This window comes from Symphalangus syndactylus, chromosome 14 (genome assembly GCF_028878055.3).
Source record: "Symphalangus syndactylus isolate Jambi chromosome 14, NHGRI_mSymSyn1-v2.1_pri, whole genome shotgun sequence".
NCBI lineage: Eukaryota > Metazoa > Chordata > Mammalia > Primates > Hylobatidae > Symphalangus > Symphalangus syndactylus.
In genome coordinates, this window is record NC_072436.2 from 98,679,847 (window position 1) to 98,699,211 (window position 19,365).

General features: G+C 36.5%; 1 protein-coding gene across 10 annotated transcripts in view; it reads right to left on the reverse strand.

Moving 5' to 3' along the window:
* Positions 1–19,365, reverse strand: part of EML4 (EMAP like 4) — a 169,223-nt gene that overhangs the window by 40,206 nt on the left and 109,652 nt on the right. For all 10 annotated transcript variants that reach the window (XR_010115757.1, XR_008650929.2, XR_010115758.1 and 7 more), the window contains 5 exons: positions 11,262–11,385; positions 9,258–9,407; positions 7,530–7,599; positions 5,857–5,967; positions 3,910–4,005 (listed from right to left, as the gene is read on the reverse strand). Coding sequence is in view for 7 of the 10 variants with exons in the window: in XM_055242956.2 (XP_055098931.1) it covers positions 3,910–4,005; positions 5,857–5,967; positions 7,530–7,599; positions 9,258–9,407; positions 11,262–11,385 (551 nt within the window). In the remaining 3 variants the exon portion in view is untranslated. The remainder of the gene's footprint in view (positions 1–3,909; positions 4,006–5,856; positions 5,968–7,529; positions 7,600–9,257; positions 9,408–11,261; positions 11,386–19,365) is intronic.

Sequence of the window (19,365 nt, forward strand, 5' to 3'; positions counted from 1 at the left end):
CGACTTTAGGTTATGTCAAATAGTTTTCTGAAATTCACTAAATTGTTCCTAAATTCACTAAGGAACAATTCACAAAGTTCCTAAATTCACAAAGTACCTAAATTCACTAAAACTTACCTTTCTGCTCTAAAAGTGTCCTTTCCTCCAAGTCCTACAAAACTCCCATAATTCAGAATACAGTTGCCAACGCCTAACTGAACAGATAATATGGCTATTATCAACTTATATGCCCAGCAACACTGTGTGAGAGTTCCAGTTACTTTGCCTCCTCACCAACCTTAGTATGTCTTTTTCATGTAAGATATTTTGGTAGGTGCATAGTGGTATTGCACTTGGGTTTTAATTTGAATTTCTCTGATAATTAATGCGGTTGTGTACCTTTACATATGCTTATTAATCACCTGGACACCCTGTTTTATGTAGTGCCGGAAGTCTTTTGCTGTTTAAAAAACTGTCTTTTTCTTACTGAACTATAGATGCTTATATATTCAGAATATGAGTGTTTTGTTGGAAGTACGTATCACAAATATTTTCTCACACTCTTAAAGGTGTCTTGATAGGCGGGGCGTGGTGACTCACACCTGTAATCCCAGCACTTTGGGAGGCTGAGATGGGAGGATCATTTGAGATCAGGAGTTTGAGACCAGCCTGGCTAACACGGTGAAACTCTGACTCTATTAAAAAAAATACAAAAATTAGCTGGGCTTGGTGGCACATGCCTGTAATCCCAGCTACTCAGGAAGCTGAGGCGGGAGAATCACTTGAACCCAGGAGGCGGAGGCTGCAGCATGCAGCATTGAGCCAAGATCATGCCACTGCACTCCAGCCTGGGTGACAGAACGAGACTGTCTCAAAAAAAAAAAAAGGTGTCTTGATAAAGAGAAGTTTTTAATATGATTTATCTTTTTCTCCCATTATGGTTAGTACTTTATATGCCTTAAGAAATCTACTTATAAAGGTGTTCTGTATTTTCTTCCAAAAGCTTTACTGTTTTTTACCTTTCATGGTAAGATGCATAATCCATCTAAAATTGATTTTTCTGAATGCTGTGAGGTAGGGGTCAAGGCGATTTTTTTTTCATGAGTATCCAATTAATCCAGCAACATTCACTGAAAACATTATTCTGTGCCTACTGCATTGCCACCTTTGGCATAAGTCAAGCAACTGATTTGTGTAACCTGTTTCTAGATTCTCTTCCACTGATCTATGTTTGTATCACAATGTCTTAATTACCTAAGTCTTGATATTTTATATTTTATGTGCTTTGACCTTATTCTTTTTTTTCACAATTGTCTTGACTATTCCCTATTCCTTCCCCTTCATATTTCCATATATATTCAGTTTGTCAACTCCTATGAAAGCTGAGTTTTGACTATGCTGAATGTATAGCTCAATATGCAAAAGTGACATCTTTATTGTCTCCTATCCAGGATTATGTAATATCCCTCCTCTTTAATTTCTGTCAGTACGGTTTTTAAGTTGCCTTACTGAATTTTATTTTTATTTTGAAAATTAAAAAAAATTTTTTTTGAGACAGGGTCTCGCTCTGTTGCCCTGCCTGGAGTGCAGTGGCACAATCTCAGCTCACTGCAGCCTCAATCTCCTGGGCTCAACTGATCCTTCCACCTCAGCCTCCCAAATAGCTGGAACTACAAATGTGCACCACCATACCCTGCTTTTTTTTTTTTTTTTTTTTGGTAGAGATAAGGTCTCATTATGTTTGCCCAGGCTGGTCTCGAACTCCTGGACTCAGGCGATCCTCCTGCCTTGGCCTCCCAAAGTACTCGGATTATAGGTGTGAGCCACAGCACCCAGGCCCTTACTGAATTTTAATGTTAATTTTTTATTTTTTTTTCATGAGAGGTCCCACAAGCTTGGGTCATCTTGGGGTGCCCTCGCCTTACTGAATTTTAAACTTACATAAATTAAAAAGTTATGTATCAACTCCCCAAATCCTTGTGACTTAAGCAAGGATGGAGCTCATCTACAGTAGAACAGAATAAGGTCAAGACAGGGAGGAGACACAGTCAACCCGTAATCCGGCCCCTGAATCAAGTCATTTCTGAGTCAAAATCTCCCTCTGACCTTTACTAGAGGTTTTCTCTTCCTCCCTAAACAGGAGTCAATACATCCTCTGTTTTAAGTTAACTTTATTTTTATTATTTTTTGAGACGAAGTCTTGCTCTGTCACCCAGGCTGGAGCGCAATGGTGTGATCTCAGCTCACTGCAACCTCTGCCTCCAGGGTTCAAGCAATTCTCCTGCCTCAGCCTCCAGGGTAGCTGGGGTTACAAGCACCCGCCACCATATCCGGCTATTTTTTTTTTTTTTTTTGTATTTTTAGTAGAGATGGGGTTTCACCATGTTGGCCGGGCTGGTCTTGAACTCCTGACATCTAATGATCTACCCACTTTGGTCTCCCAAAGTGCTGAGATTACAGGTGTGAGTGACTACCCCTGGCCAGGTTAAGTTAATTTCAATTGTTTTGCAGTAGCTTGTACTAGAAATTGTTATAATGCAGATATTTGGGACACGGTGTTTAGAGAACTTCCTGACTACCTGGATGTGAGAAGTGAGGTAAAAAGAGCCAAGAATGATGTCCAAGTTTCTAGCTTAGGTAGCTAGGTGAAATGCGGTGTCAATCACTAAGGGATGAAACTGGTGGTTGGGGGCTAGGAAAGATGATTATGTACAGATTTGAACATGTTGATTTTCATTTGTGGTAGAGGACATTCAAAGAAAGATGTCTAGGATGCAACTAGAAATATGAGTTAAACCTGTTAGAGATCTGGGCTGGAGATAACTGATATGGGACTCAGCAGATAGAAAATGGGGCCATGGGAGCAGCATATAGTATCAGTGGAGCATCTGGAATAAAACTCTGAAGAACACCAACATTTAAAGTCCTGGAAAGGAGATCGAGAAATCGCCGGTAGGAGGAAAACCACAAGACTTCATCTAGTAAACCTTACTATGAATAATCAAAATTGACATATTTCATTTTCATGCAACTTCCCTATGTTTCAATGTTAAATTACTCTGAATAACCGGAAGTCAATCTATATCTTCATTTATGCTTTTTAAAGTTTGAGGTTTTCTGACAACTTATATTCCTTTTAAGTACAATCAAATCTACTTCTTTCAAAATGTTAAGTTAAACATCATATAATCTTTTTGCCCAACAAGCTAAAAGCTTGAAGCTTACTCAAAACAAAACTGTTAAGAGAGGAGTTGGAGAGAAATGTGATGTTATTTAAGAGTATGGCAACTATTACACAGACTTTTTAAAGCCATTCTATCACTTTGAATCTTTTTAAAAGCCTGTCAGAGGGAGAAGTCCATTTCTGGCTCATATAAACACAGCTTCAATGCATTTTACATTCTTCTCTTGCAACGTACAGCTTGATCCACACAGAGATCAACCCTTGTACTGTAAAGAGTTATAATGCAATTATAGCAATTATAAATGCTATTAAATTTTCTAAAATAATCCTACAAACACAATTAAGACCAAAAAACTTATCATAAGCCCTTCAGTTACATCAGCCATATTCCTACTGAATTTTTCCTCTAGATTTCTAAAGTTTTAAAGATGGAATGAAATTACATGTTTTATTGAAGAAGAAAACCAAGAAGATTTGAGATCACACATCCATCTACTCTGGCATTTCAGGATTATAGTAATGTCTGAAATATTGAAATTGCTTCAAGTTGCTTGACTATTTTATCTTGTATAACTATAGTGTTAATATCTTAAGGATTATGACAAATCACTAAATTTGCTGAATTTGGCTAGTAGATCTGCTTTTGTGACTTAAGAACAGATAGTTCTAATACCAATATAGTTCCAAATACCTGCGAAACAAGTAACGTACTCTAAGAGAGAATACTCAGTTTTTTAAAAATTTACCTTTATTTCTGCTCCTTTTGCTTTTTTCTGCCAGTCCCATACAGTAAGCATATGCTCATTGGAGTCATCAATAACACATAAATGAACACCTGAATCCTAAAGAAAAGTCAATTAGAGGCATTTTAAAATTCACTGATAGGGCTAACATTCTAAGAAAGAAATACCATATTATTAAAACTGCTAATAGTATGATAACCCAAAATCTTTTAAACTCATCGCTCTTTGAAACATAATGAATACACTATTTACTACAATTGTATTTTCCTCAAAAATATAAAGATTCTTTTAAAAAATATTCTATTTAAATCCCCTCATCCCTCCAGGTTGATTTCCACTTGCCATCTAGTCACTCCTATTATTCAGAGATAGTGACTAATTTTGAGGCTATCCTAGTCCCTTCTGCATCTTATGCTTCCTTCTTGCTGCCTGTATTAAGGTATTTTTCCTTGTGGTAGGCAAGAAGAAATGTACACAATTTCATAACTTTGTTCCTCACTAAATTTTGACAGTTTGACAGAATAAGCTAAAATTCATGGCTATTTTAAAGTTTGCTGATTTCAGTTTTCTGTGAGACACCTGACTTACATTAACTTGAATAAACAACCTAAGTAAAATTATAATGAAATTCCTTTTTTATAATGAAATTTCCTATTTTTCTGAAACCATTCTCATTCATGTATTTTAAGTATCCCAGTTTAAGAAAAATAACTATAGATGATATTAAATGCTTTTTTAAAATAGTATCATTTGTGAAATATGCTTTACAATGTTATGGAACAGAGAAACACTGCAATGAAGAGTGAGAGGCACTGAGGAAGGGCAGAGCTTACTCTCTTCTCCTCTTTATCTTTCTCTTAGCCTAAATTGGAATATTATCTGAATCAGAAAAGATAGAGTTATGAGGCAATTCAAGATGGTCTTAACACCGTAACAATGGTTATCAACAACCTGACAACAGTTCCTGCTATAGAGATTTATGAGAGAAAATAAAGTAGCAAAAGTATTGCCTTTATGACCTCTTATCTCCTTTTCTAAATGTCTTTCTCCCAATTCCTGACTTGTTGGACCCTTGACATTCAGTGCCTTCAAGCTAGCAATGTTCCTAAATTCACTAAAATTTATCTTTCTGCTCTAAAAGTGTCCTTTCCTCCATGTCCCACAAAACTCCCATAATCCAGAATACAGTTGCCAATGGCTAAGAACTGAAGACATAATATGAATATATAACTGAGGTCACATAAAATCTACAGGGGTATTTATCTTTGAAATTAAAAAAGTATGTATCCTAAAATATAGACGGTTGCCTGTATACTTTATAATCATAATTATATACAATTCAAGAAAAAAACAGAATGTTTAAATGAGTAAGATCTTGTCTTATTTTACCCTCAGAATAAGGCCTCAACACTTAGAAAAGACTGCTGGGGAAAATTTTAAACCCATGTTGTCATCAATTCAAAACCAAGATAATTCAGGACTTTAGGAAATACAAAGGTCTGTTTGTTACTGCTGCTCAAATATGACATCAAGAAAAGCCAGTATTTGTACAGAATTGGCCAAGTTTCCTGTGAATTTTTAAAATAAAATAGATCTTTTCTATGATTCAAGGTAAGGCAAAAATACATCCTATTGCTTGTGTGAAATTGTACTATGCTTTGTACATATTCCTCTAACCACTTCCTGCTACTACATGGGAGCTCTACCTCAAGGCAGCATAATTACAAGAATAATTAAAGTAAAATATCTTGCATCCTAACTAAACCAAAGTACTTTAGCACTTAGGTCGAAATGCTAGCCATTTAGCAATAGCTAATATGTTAGCAATAGCTAGCATCTCATTTTTCAATTCAGGATTATCACTTCATGGACACATAAACACAAAACTGAGCTTAACTTCTTTCCTGCTTTTTTGTTCGCTTGCTTACTTCTCTAAAAATTGTTACTTACTGCTTTTGAAAAATCCAGGCATCCTACTCCACGCTCAAAAGTGCCAAGTCCAATAATCTGCAAGGTGGATAGAGTAACAGAATCCCACACTCTGACGTGGGGTTGTAGAGGCTGCAAAAACACAAGATAGCAGGGCTAACTGGACAGGTGGATGCAAATATACACCAACAGCACACAGAACTAATGCCATTTAAAAAAGTAATAGGGATGGATAAGCTTCTAATAAATTACTAGATTTAGACATGCCTCCAAATGAATCTTAAGTAGGTATTTTCTTATACTGTGAAAATAAGAAAACAATAGCAGCAAATAACTTGTGTATTTACTATGTTACACATACTATTCTAAGTATGACACGTATTAATTCATTTAATCCTATGTGCTATAGGTACACTACTATAATTATCATTTAACAGATGAAGAAATTGGAATACAGAGATTTAAATAACTTGCCCAAAGTGATACCGCTATTAAAAGGTTGAGTCGGCCAAGTGCGGGGGCCCACACCTGTAATCCCAGCACTTTGGGAGGCCGAGGCGGGAGGATCGTGAGGTCAGGAGATTAAGACCATCCTGGCTAACACAGTGAAACCCCATCTCTATTAAAAATACAAAAAATTAGCTGGGCATGGTAGTACGCGCCTGTAGTCCCAGCTACTCAGGAGGCTGAGGCAGGTGAATCGCTTGAACCTGGGAGACAGAGGTTGCAGTGAGCCAAGATCACGCCACTGCACTCCAGCCTGGGAGACAGCAAGACTCCGTCTCAAAAAAAGAAAAAAAGAAGAAAAGAAAAAAAAAAGGTGGAGTCCGGATTCTAATCCAGGCAAATTTGCTCTGGATTCTTTGCTTTTAGCATTACTAATCTTCATTCCTGAGAAAATAACACTTTTTATCAATGTCCAATAAACTGCTAAACAGCCCTTAAATAGCATTTGAAACTGGAAGGGGTCTTAGAAGTTATCCAGCAGAAACCTTCTACTCCTTTTCTTTAAAGAAATTGAAGCCTGAGAATGTCATGAGTATAGTCATACGTACGTTACTCAGTCACCATTAATATTCACTGTTGATCCTTAGAAATAAGGTATTTGTTATACAAACCAACTGAATAATATTAAATAGTAACTGAAACTCTTCAAGTTATATCAGTTCTAGTCACATATAAAATCAAGAGTTAGCCGGGCATGGTGGCATACACCTGCAGTCCAGCTACTCACTCAAGAGGCCAAGGCTGGAGGATCACTTCAGCTCAGGAGCTTGAGCCCAGCCTGGGCAACAAAGTGAGTTTCCACCCCTATAAATAATTAATTAATTAAGTAAATAAGAATCAACAGGTTCATCAACTAAGGGAAACTGCAGTACCTTCCGGCAGACACTGGTAAGTTATTTTATACGTTACTTTATATAAAGAAAATGTAATGAGCGTATCAGTTTTCCCATTTTTACAGTAAATAGTTTAAGGGAGAACACTTATTTTTTAGAAACAAAATTTATTAGTATGACTTTGTCTTTTAAAGTATTCTTATATCCTAATGTTTTTTCCATGCTTATCCTAGAAATTTCTCAGTACTTAAATTTTAAAACAATAAAACAAATGAATTGTGGTTAAAATTACAATAGATTCCACTCTAACAGCAATGTCTCTAGGTACAGAATGAATAACACTGTGCCACTCACCCGTCCATCTTTATCCACGCCAGCTATCTGTCCAGTTGCAATCCTAATTTTGTCAGGATGTATAGCAAGGCTAAAAAGCAGTATTAAGAATGATTTTAAACACAGGAAACATGAAACAGCAGAACACCTTTGTATTGACATTTTTCAAATAAGCATTTTTTAATCATTAAAAAACACGTTTATCTGTTTTCTTTAGCAAATCAAACAAACATCAAATATCTGAAGATTTCTGAATCGTCAGCTGTACTTTTTACTTGTTAAGCTGCACAGATTAATGAAACACTAAGTTCAAAGAAAATATTTACAACTGTGGCATGCTAACAAACTGTTTTCATTTGTTCAAGTTCCTTTCTAGTCCATGCACACTGGCATACAAATCACATGACTTTATTATAGTGAAGATGCAATATTGTGCTGTGTAATTTTAATCTATTAAAGTACAAGCATTTTTTCCTTTTGCTACATAATCCTCATACATGCTGACTTGACAACTCTTTCATCTTTTAGGCCATTCCTTACTTTTCAACAAAAGAAAACAGCAATAGCATCTTCACACATAGTGCCTTCAATCTTTTAATTAGTTCTTAGTGCTAAATTCTTGTAAGTCAAACTGAGGCAAGGAATTTTTAAATAGAAATGGGAAGTAGTGTAGCGTATGTGCCTAAATTACTCACAGTACGTATATGAGTGACTAGCAAATTTCTGAAAAAGACATCTTTATGTCCGTATCTAGACTCTTTCAACAACGGTCGAACACTGTGAACATTCTCTTGCTCCCAAATATTTGTACTTAAGAATACATCAGAGGGATATTTACATATTAATACATAAAGTGCTTCCTCATTCTTTACAGCTACATAGTGACCTATAGGTACACTACAACCTCACCAGTAGTCCCCAACTGAAAAATACTTAGGCTGTCTCTAATCTTTATCACAAACAATGTTGCAGTAAATAGTTTTGTACATACATTATTCTGAGAGTGTAAAAGGCAATATTTTAATCAACTCCAAAAGTTCAATATTTATATAATATTCTAATAGTCATCTATTAATTTTTTTCTGGATAAAGATACAGGTGCCAGAATAGTATAGACATAAAAGCTTTTAAATGTTAGGAAACATCCAGTCAGTCCTTGGATCTAAGTGGGGAAAAGGGTAATAAATAAAAAATAAAAGTTGGAAAATATTAATAAACAATAAATAATTGCATTTAACTAAAGAGTAACAAAATAATTTAAAAGCATTTAAAAGGAGTTCTCACATTTGTAGTCTGATATCCTATGGCATACTTATGATCCTTATTCAGCTAGATTTCTTTCTTCCCAAAAGAATAAAGCTTCAAGTCTAAAATTTATCTACAGAGGACAAATCCTCAATAAATAAGTAACCAATAATCACTTTCAGAAACCTGAAAATGTCCAGTCTGTCCCATATATGCTTCATACTACAGACCAGAGAAGAGAAAGACTTTAAGACATCTGAGAAAGCAGAAGAGGTTCCAATCATGATTTATGGAGGATGTGTTTTGTTGCTGCTGATACCATACCACCATTTTGGAGGCTGAAAAGTCCTTTTTTTCTTTTTAAAATATATTCAACAGATGACCCATAATATTTTTACATTCTGAGTTTTCCACAAGAAATCACTTTCAATAAAACCCAAATTTAAAAAATACAAAATGAGGGCCTGAAAGAACAAAAATGAACCAATGTTAAATGATACCAACCATTTCACACAGTCTGTATGACCCAGGTAGTGTCGTTGAGTTCTCTCCTCATAATTAAATAGTACTACTACTGATGCAATGAAATAAACTATTTCTCCGGTCGGAAGAAGGTAAACATTAGCTCTACAGTCCTTTCCTCGATAACCGTATCTTAAAAGAAAAAGAGTCAAGGTTTTAAATAAACATAGTTTTCAAGTTGTTAAGAGATTTTTCAATGGATACTTAAGGAATTAGGAAGGTACAATGAAGAAGACTGAACTAGAACTAGAAAACTTATGTCCTGGACGGGCAGAGTGCTCACACCTGTAATCCTAGCCCCTCAGGAGGCCAAGGTGGAAGGATCACTTCAGCCCAGGAGTTTGAGAGTAGTGTGGGCAATAGTGAGACCCCATCTCTGACAGAAAATAAAAAAAATTAGCCAGGCATGGTGGCCTGTGCCTGTAGTCCCAGCTACTTGGGACGCTGAGGTGGGAGAATCACTTGAGCCCAGGAGGTCAGGTCAAGGCTGCAGTGAGCAATGATTGTGCCACTGCACGCCAGCCTGAGCCACAGAGACTCTGTTGCCGCCCACCCCCACCCCTCCACCCAAAAAAAGGAAAACTCGTATCCTGCCATTATCCCTAGTGTAACCTGACTCTTTTAGTATGTTTAAATCTTAGTTTTCTCCTTTACCAGACAAATATATATTGAGATCCTAATGTGTATCAGGCATAATGGTGAACATTCAGTTCTGAACAAAAAAAATGTAGGGCCTATGTCTCTGGAGCTTATCCTCTGGCAAAGAAAAAAATTAATCACCAAATATAAAATTACAAATCGTGGGGGCGGGGGGGGAAAGACTGCTAGGAGAAAGCCTAAATGGAGGACCTAATTTAGATGGAGAGAAAGAGAGAGAAGGGAGGGACCAAAAGAAGGCCTATCTGGAAAAGGGGTATTTATGCTGGACCTAAATGATAAGTAATAGCCAGGAACAGTTTGGTAGGCAGAATGTTTGTTAAAAATATGTTGTACAGAACTGAAGAATTGGTGAGTGTGTCCAAGCTGATATCTGCCTAAGAAGGGAATAATTCAAGGGACGTGGGAGGAAGTGCAGGAGAATGGAGGCAGACAACAGAGTTCAAACTACCAACTCCTTTTGTTTCACTGAGTTTCTTGGAGGTTCTAAGAGAAGTGAAAATTTCTAGGTGAAATTAGGAAAGCTCTCCTTTAACAGTCACTTAAAAAAAGGTCTGGCTGAAAAGTTAATTCTGAATTAGAATCAGCCTTGTTAATTTGAGGTTACAAAATGCTTAACTGATGTTTTCTTATTTAATTCCTACAGTAGCCCCTGTGAGGTATGGGTTATTAATTAACCCCTTTTATAAGTAAAGAAAGTTAAGGTTCACAGAGAGTAAGTGGCAGGGCCAAAACTCAAACACTAGTCTTCCAATTCCAGTCTAGTGCCTCTTCTACCATACCACAAGTACCTGCCACGATGTTCACAAAATACTGTTTGTCCTTTCCAAAGATATAAACTTTGATGGCTTTAAATTGCTAACAGCAAAGAACTAGAGATAATGTCTCCTTTTTTTGTTTTTTTTTGAGACACAGTCTTCCCCTGTTGCCCAGGCTGGAGTGCAATGGCATATACTGGCTCACTGCAACCTCCGCCTCCCGGGTTCAAGTGATTCTCCTGCCTCAGCCTCCCAAGTAGCTGGGATTACAGGCATGCACCACCACACTTGGCTAATTTTTTGTATCTTTAGTAAACATGGGGTTTCACAATGTTGGCTAGGCTGCTCTTGAACTCCTGACTTTGTGATCCGCCTGCCTCGGCCTCCCAAAGTGCTGGGATTACCAGCGTGAACCACCGCACCTGGCCTGATGTTTCCTTTTTAATTTTTTAAGTAGCTGTTACCTTTTTTTTTTTTTTGTATAAAGACAATTTTGACAGAGAATAGGTTAACTCATTTGTCAAACTAGAGACAAAGCAAACGAATTTGCTGTCATGGGAGAGAAGGATACGCCCACTCCAGTTTGAGCTTCTCAGGAGGCAGTTCCGTTCTGATGTCATCATAGTTGTCAACATCGGAAGGAATGAACATGGTAATTGGCCGACCGCGCATAAACATTTTAATATATTCTCCTTCTGTTGAAACATAAGACGAAAGTTAAGTCATACGTATTTTCTGTATAGTCATACAAAAGTGGATTATTAACGTGATACAATAAAAACAAGACAAAAATGACTACTTCAAAGTTTTAGTCTCATTATATACAATTGTTTTTGTTATACAGTTGTCCTGTATCCATGGGGGACTGATTTTAGGAACACCTTCCTCAGATACCAAAATCCATGGATGCTCAATTTCCTGATACAAAATGGCATAGTATTCGCATATAACCTGTATATTTTAAATCATCTCTAGATTACTCATAATACGATATGAATGGTATGTAAATAGTTGTTGTATTGTTGAGAAAATAATGACAAAAGTCTGCATATATTCAGTATAATAGACAATTTTTTTCCCCAAATATTTTCAACCCATGGTTGGCTGAATCTGTGGATGTAGAACCCATGGATGCAGAGGGCCAACTATATTACACAGCATACAGAAAACAAAGTGATACTATAAAGTCCTAGTCTAAAACATTGTAGGGAAAAAAACCAATGGCCATTTCCTTAACTGAGAATAATTTTTTCATAATTAAAATATAATTTATCTAAGTTGACACATTTCTACAAGAAGTCCAGGAAGGCTGAGTAGAAAAACACTAAAGAAAATTTTGTGACAGCAGTTTTTCTAACACTTGAAGAGTGAGATTATTTGGATAGACAACAACCATGTCTACCACACTACTGGATGAACCTACAGATGTTAAATGGCATAAGTTTTTCTTACGCCAGGAAACAATCAACAACAAAAAGGCCACCTACAGAACAGGATAAAATATTTGCAAGCCATGTATCTAATAAAGGGTTAATCTCAAAAATATATAAGGAACTCAATAGTTAAATAACTGATTTTAAAATGGACTAAGGACATCTTTTCTTTTGTCTTTTCTCCAAAGACATAAAAATGGCCAACAGGTATATAAAAAACTGTTCAACATCACTAATCATCAGAGAAATGCAGATCACAATCACAATGAAGTATTACCTTATACCTGTTGGATGGCTATTAATAATAATAATAATAATAATAATAATAATAAAAAGACGGCCAGGCACGGTGGCTCACGCCTATAATCTCAGCACTTTGGGAGGCCAAGGTGGGCAGATCATGAGGTCAGGAGATTGAGACCATCCTGGCTAACACAGTGAAACTCCGTCTCTACTACAAATAAGAAAAAAAAAAAAAAATTAGCCAGGCATGATGGCGAGCGCCTGTAGTCCCAGCTACTTGGGAGGCTGAGGCAGAAGAATGGTGTGAACCTGGGAGGTGGAGCTTGCAGTGAGCCAAGATCGCGCCACTGCACTCCAGCCTGGGCGACAAAGCAAGATTCTGTCTCAAAAAAAAAAAAAAAAAAAAAAGACAAGTGTTGATGAGGATGTGGAGAAACTGGGACCCTTGTACACTGCTGGTAGAAATGCAAAATGGTGTATAGTTGCTATGGAAAGCAGGATGAAGGTTCCTCAAAAAGTTAAAAACACAACTACCATATGATGCTGCAATCCCACTACTGGGTATTTTCTAGAAAAATTGAAATTAGGATCTTGAAGAGATATCAATATTCTCAGGTTCACAGCAGCACTATTCACAATAGCCAAGATGTGGAAACAACCTAAACTCAACTGAATAAAGAAAATGTGGCATATATATATATATATATCTTGCAATAATAAAAAACAAAAACATGACCTCAAGATTTCAAATATAATACTCTGAGATTTTCAGGACAGTGCTAAGAAACAGTTTTCTTATTGGCAGCATAGGTGTCTTATATTTACATAAACCAATAGGTGTTTATATGATCTGCGACAGTCTAAAACTAAAATGTTAAAAAACACAAGTCTAGAATCAAATCAATATTACACATCTTTTTTTTTTTTTTTTTTAAAGAGAGTTTTGCTCTTGCTGCCCAGGCTAGAGTGCAATGGCGCCATCTTGGCTCACTGTAACTTCCACCTCCCGGGTTCAAGTGATTCTCCTGCCTCAGCCTCCTGAGTAGCTGAGATTATAGGCATGTGCCACCATGCCCTGCTAATTTTTTTGTATTTTTAGTAGAGACGGGGTTTCACCATGTTGGTCAGGCTGGTCTTGAACTCGTGACCTCAGGTGATCTACCTGCCTCAGCCTCTCAAAGTGCTGAGATTACAGGCATGAACCACCACGCCTGGGCAATATTATACATCTTTTACAAAAGAAAATACTTCACTCAACTGATGGAATTTTTCTTTTTTTTTTTTTGAGATGGAGTCTCGCTCTGTCACCCAGGCTGGAGTGCAGTCGCACGAGCTCGGCTCACTGCAACCTCTGCCACCCGGGTTCAAGTGATTCTCCCCACTCAGCCACCCAAGTAGCTGGGATTACAGGCATGCACCATCACAACTGGCTCATTTTTAGTAGACACGGGGTTTCACCATGTTGGCCAGATTGGTCTCAAACTTCTGACTTCAAGTGATCCGCGCCCCCTCAGCCTCCCAAAGTGCTGGGATTACCGGAGTGAGCCACCGCACGCGGCCGCTATTCCTTTGAAAACAAAAAACCAAAAAAACCCCACCCCCTCTTAACCCTGCCTCTAGCATCCCAGTGACCTACATATAACAGGTTTAATAATATTGATGGTGATTGTGAAATGGTTACAAAAGGAGCTAAAGGAGAGACAAAGACTTAGTACAAATGCATGGGAAATGTCTAGCACTTGCCAACTTGTCTGGCATGATACGAAAATAGCATTAGAACCAGACTGAAAACGTGATCATCAACCAGAGGCTGATACAACCTTAGGATCTCTAATAATGACTTAAACGACCTAAGGAGAAGAGTATGTAACAATGCACTAGTTTATATAATGCAAACCATGAAGACGAAGGAAAGATAAATTACTTCCTGAATGTCTGCAAGTATTTCTTCAGTCAGATTAAAAGGTTGTGCTTGGGCTGGGCATGGTGGCTCATGCCTGTAATCCCAGCACTTTGGGAGGCCGAGGCAGGCAGATCACAAGGTGAGGAGTTTGAGACCAGCCTGCCCAACACGGTGAAATACCGTCTCTACTAAAAATACAAAAATTAACTGGGTGTGGTGGTACATGTCTGTAATCCCAGCTACTCGGAAGGCTGAGGCAGGAGAATCGCTTGAACCGGTGAGGCGGAGGTCGCAGCGAGCCGAGATCATGCCACCGCACTCCAGCCTGGCGACAGAGTAAGACTCCATCTCAAAAAAAAAAAAAAAAAAAAAAATGGTTTTGCTTGTTATGGGTGAGAAGTTCAAGTTATTTTTATTATTATTACTCAGTGTAGTTGGCCTCAGAGTTTGATCTAAGAACAGGCTAAGGCCTCCCACACTATGGTTTTAACATCACATGATGTACGTCTTCATTACTTCTGAATCTAAGAGTGGGCTCTACTTCCTGATGATTTTTAGCATAGCTGAAATTTGATAAGAAAACGACCAGTTATAAATATTCCCTACTTCTGCGGTCATCCTGATCTGTATTTCCTTGTCCTTATTTGTATAGTTTACTCTTTTAAGTATCAACTTGTTATATAATTTTTCCTCTAGTTTTTAAGATAACAAACTTTTTGAAGGCAGATATCTCATCCTTTGGAATTTATTCCAGGATCTTTGATCAGAGGTGTACATCATAAATACTTTCTGAATAAAAAAGATATTTAATAGATGCTTCTATCACCACTTAGAAAGGCGTGTAGGTATAGCAAAGGGGGAGGGTTAGTGATAGTATCAAGGAAGAAAAAAAATGCTCTCCTTTTTGAACAGGCACAGCTCAGAACACCATATTGGGTATCAAGTGTCAAGCAGCCTAAGAAACCAAGTAGAAAAGCAAAGGCATGATCTAGTGCTTCTAACTTTTCTGATATGATATAAAAATGGCAATGCATATTAGGATGACAATGCTTTCACTATCTATAAATTGGTCATATATGTTGGAGATCAAGTATATAACCTAAACGCTTCAAATAATTTCTGGCAATACATTATATTGAAAACAGTATGAGCTTTGGAAAAGATTATGACTTGAATCTTAGCTTCACGCTTTGTTAACTGCAAGACTGGCTTCGTTTTCTCAATACATAAAGTGGTAACACTACCTACTGTTTGGAATTATAAGTGATTAAATAAGACATCATACTATAAAGCATAATACGAGGTTCTTGACATATATTTATCCTTTTGCCTTTGAAAGGGATTTATGACCACTCTAAACACTGTTTAGCAATTGTTTATGATTTAGTACACTATAGTATCTTTTCATAAGCTTTAAAGTGACTGTCCACAGAACAGCAAGTATAAGCAAACTAGAATTCTGCTGAGTCTATTATGCACATTTTAAAACAACACAAATTCATTTGCAGGAAATGAAAATGAGAGAAGTGGGAGAGTACATGATGACTGAGGGTGGGGACACTGTATTCGAATACCCCATACCCCATCTCAGGGAGGGAGCAGCAAGCCCACTCAATGAAGAATGTGGACCCAGTGTTACTAAGTCTTATTTTTCAAAAGAAATAGAAAATCTATAATTTATTGTGAAACCTGCCAATTTTAAAATGTTTACTCCTCTACCAAAAAAGGGAAAACATCATATGAAAACATACCTTTGGCCTGCACACAACACCAGTTTGCAACCTCTTCTTTTAGGAAGACACTCTTTACCTTGGGTATTAGGTAAAATATATAGAAGAAGAGCCTCTTTTCTCCCCAGTCATTGTCAAATTCTCACTGCAAACTTTTTCCTGAAAGTCTCAGGCTTCTTGATCTTACAATCATAAAACTTATAGTCAGTATGTATTAATTATCCCAATGCTACTTTCTGCCTATCTTCACTATAAACCACCAGGAAACTCAATAAGGGATGGGCGATGGGACTGATCAAAGCAGAATACGAGATCAGTAACAATACGAAGTCTGGTGGTCCAGAAAAGGAAAGTGAGGAAAACTACCTGCCTCATGATAGTAAACACAGTATGAGGTATTCAATAATGAAGCTGATGCTAACTGAAATATAACTAGACTCAACATTTTATCTCCAACCTTGGTATGGTGAAAATTTCTGGGACTGAGAGGGAGTGAAGAGAAGCCAAGCTTTGTGATACAGACCTTGGTTTGAATCTCAGCTTTAGCACTTACTAGCTTATGTTCAAACAAAATAAATATTCTTAAGTCAATCTGATCAGTGATAGAGTAGTTTAATTATTAAAGAAGAAATTCTGTAGGATATTGTTCATAAAGGCTGTTGTTCATTTCCCCAGACACATACAATGTTGGGGCTGGATGAAATTTTACAGCTCTCCTAGTCTAACCTCCTTTTACAGAAGGGGAAACCAAGGCTCAGAGAGGTTAAATAAATTTTTAGACTTTGTTCCAAAATTCTATTACTTAGAACTCGGGAAACATTTACACTCTAAAACTATGATCTAGACCTGCTCTGTCTAAAATAACAGAACTGATTACTGAACACTTACCATGTGGCTAGTCTGAATTGAGATATGCTGGAAATATAAAATACAAACCAGATTTTGAAGACTTAGTATGAAAAGAAAAGTAAAATATCTCACTAATAATTTTTTTATACTGATCACACATCAAAATGACAGCATTTTGGCTACCTTGAGTTAAAAATGTTATTAAAACTTAATATTACTTGTGTCTTTTTAAAAATTTGACTAGAAAAATTTGAAGTACATATGTGTTATACATTGTATTTCCATTAGGCAGTGCTGTTCAGATACTGGTAAGGGCCTCAGACTAGTCCAATTAAAAGGTAACAATACAGCTTCCTTTTAATCCAAATAGTTAGATTTGAGCTTGAGCTCTGAATCCCAACAGCTGGAAATTAGGGAGTACAGTAGAAGAGGAAGATGTTTCTGCTCTACTATCTTTGGAAAGAGTGATTGTTAGGCAAAAATTTGAAATATCTGATGTTGCACTTTCCCTTCTGTGTCCTTCCCCCATTCCTCCTAATGCTTCCCCTTCAGTTTCCTTGGGTTTTGCTCTTCTACTTTTGCATCTCCCTTAAGCCATCTGATATTCAGAGGTGTCCCAAATTGCAAAGTGGTTATCATATTCCCTAATCAAAACTCCCATTCTTTTGGGACAGTTATCTCAGGTGTTCTGAGCAAAGCCATCAAAATGGTTCATACTCACGTATAAATATTGGTTTTTAAAGTAATTTATATAAGATCCTTATAAAAACTTATTAATCGTTCACAAATTGTAACAAAGGAAAAGGAAAAATTCAGGCAGTGTGGAGAAGGGAGATGGCACTGGGCATACTCCATTCCAAGATCAGTTCCTCCAGTGATTTTTTTAAGCTTGCTTTATTTCTGGACTTAGAGATTTTTTAAAAAGAAAAAAAAAAAAAAGCCTTTCAAAGGCAACAGCAGAACTTCAGGGATTTGGACTGTGATTGTAATTATGTGTGTAATGGGTACTACCTGTAGAAAGCCTTCTGAACATCTAGATTGCTTACAACTTAAAGCATCTTTCTCCCGGAAGTTTCCATTTTAGGAATCCATTTTTTAACCTGTATTTTACAATCTTTAGAACTAAATAGCCTCCCCCAAACTGGAATTTGAGTTTTCTATTTAACTGAAAGGTAGGAGAGTATGATGCTACCTAATTTCTGAAAACAGAAAATTAAAGAATCTTTACTTAATTTGAGCCTTTTTTCTGATACTATCAGGCTCTACTTCCCAAAACCAGAGGTAAACAAAAGAAGGACAACCAAAATGCTAGAAATATTAACTATAATTTTATAGTAGAAAGTGACAAGGGCCATTTTTGGAAGGCTAAAATCTTTTCTTAAAAAGTTTCTTTATCCAAACAAAAGACTTCAAGTCCCAGTTAATGATCCAGTTATTTTCTGGTTATAATTCAATATTTTAAAATTCCAATGAAATAATGGAATCTGTAAGGATGTTTGGATTTTGCCCCCTTTCAATGATCTAGCTGTAAAAATAGTTAAATCATAAAACGTAGGTAACCAAATAAACTAAAAGGGAATTTAGAAGGATATAATCTAACTCTCTTATTTCACAGATTTTAAAAATTCCTACTTCCAGTACTTGCTAAAGATTAGTAGTTTTATTAGCTAGCATAAAACTTGGGTCTGAAAAATCTGACTAAATACAAAATGCTACTTTAATTTTTTTCTTCTATTGGCAGAATTCTATTGGCTGATAAAATTTCCTGAATTTTTAATTACATAGTGGGGTGGGAGATGCACAGTGTAAAAGATACAAACCTAACCTCTTAGGAGCTTAGATTGGAGACATAACCACGTCTTGTGCACCTGTTAATCAACTCTTATACTAATTACAGTAGTAAGCCAACTTACAGTTACCCACCTTCTTGAACCTAAACCTCCTTTAATCAGATTTCTCTTGATGTTTTGTTTACAACTCTGATTGTCATAAAATTACTTGAAAATATCAGATATGAGTTTGCTTAAGCATTTTAGATTATTTTTACTGCTTTAAAAGACTTTTTTGGGAAAAGATGGAAAAGAAATCTATTTCAACAATATGAGACACATAAAACTGCTAAAAGACTAACTATACTGCTTAAAACTTTTCTGTAGGCAAAATATGGTTTTATTTTTAAAATTTCCCCAACTCATTCACTTATATCCTCAGGAAAAATTATTTAGAGCACTACATAAATGAAAAAGCTTCTCATTTTATATGAATATACCAAGTTGCACTTAATTTTTTAAAAATAAGAAATTTGAAAAGGAAACTTCAAGTGTCAAAATATTTAACACCCTGGCTCTGCTTTCTCAATTAACTATAGCAGGGAGGGAATCAGGAGGCCTCAGCAGAACATTAAAAACCTGTATATAAAAATTCTGATTAAATAGGATTAATGAGAAGTTTCAACTATAATGTGATTTCTTAAAGGAAAAAAAAACAAACGAAAAAAACCCCTGAATCAAATAAAGC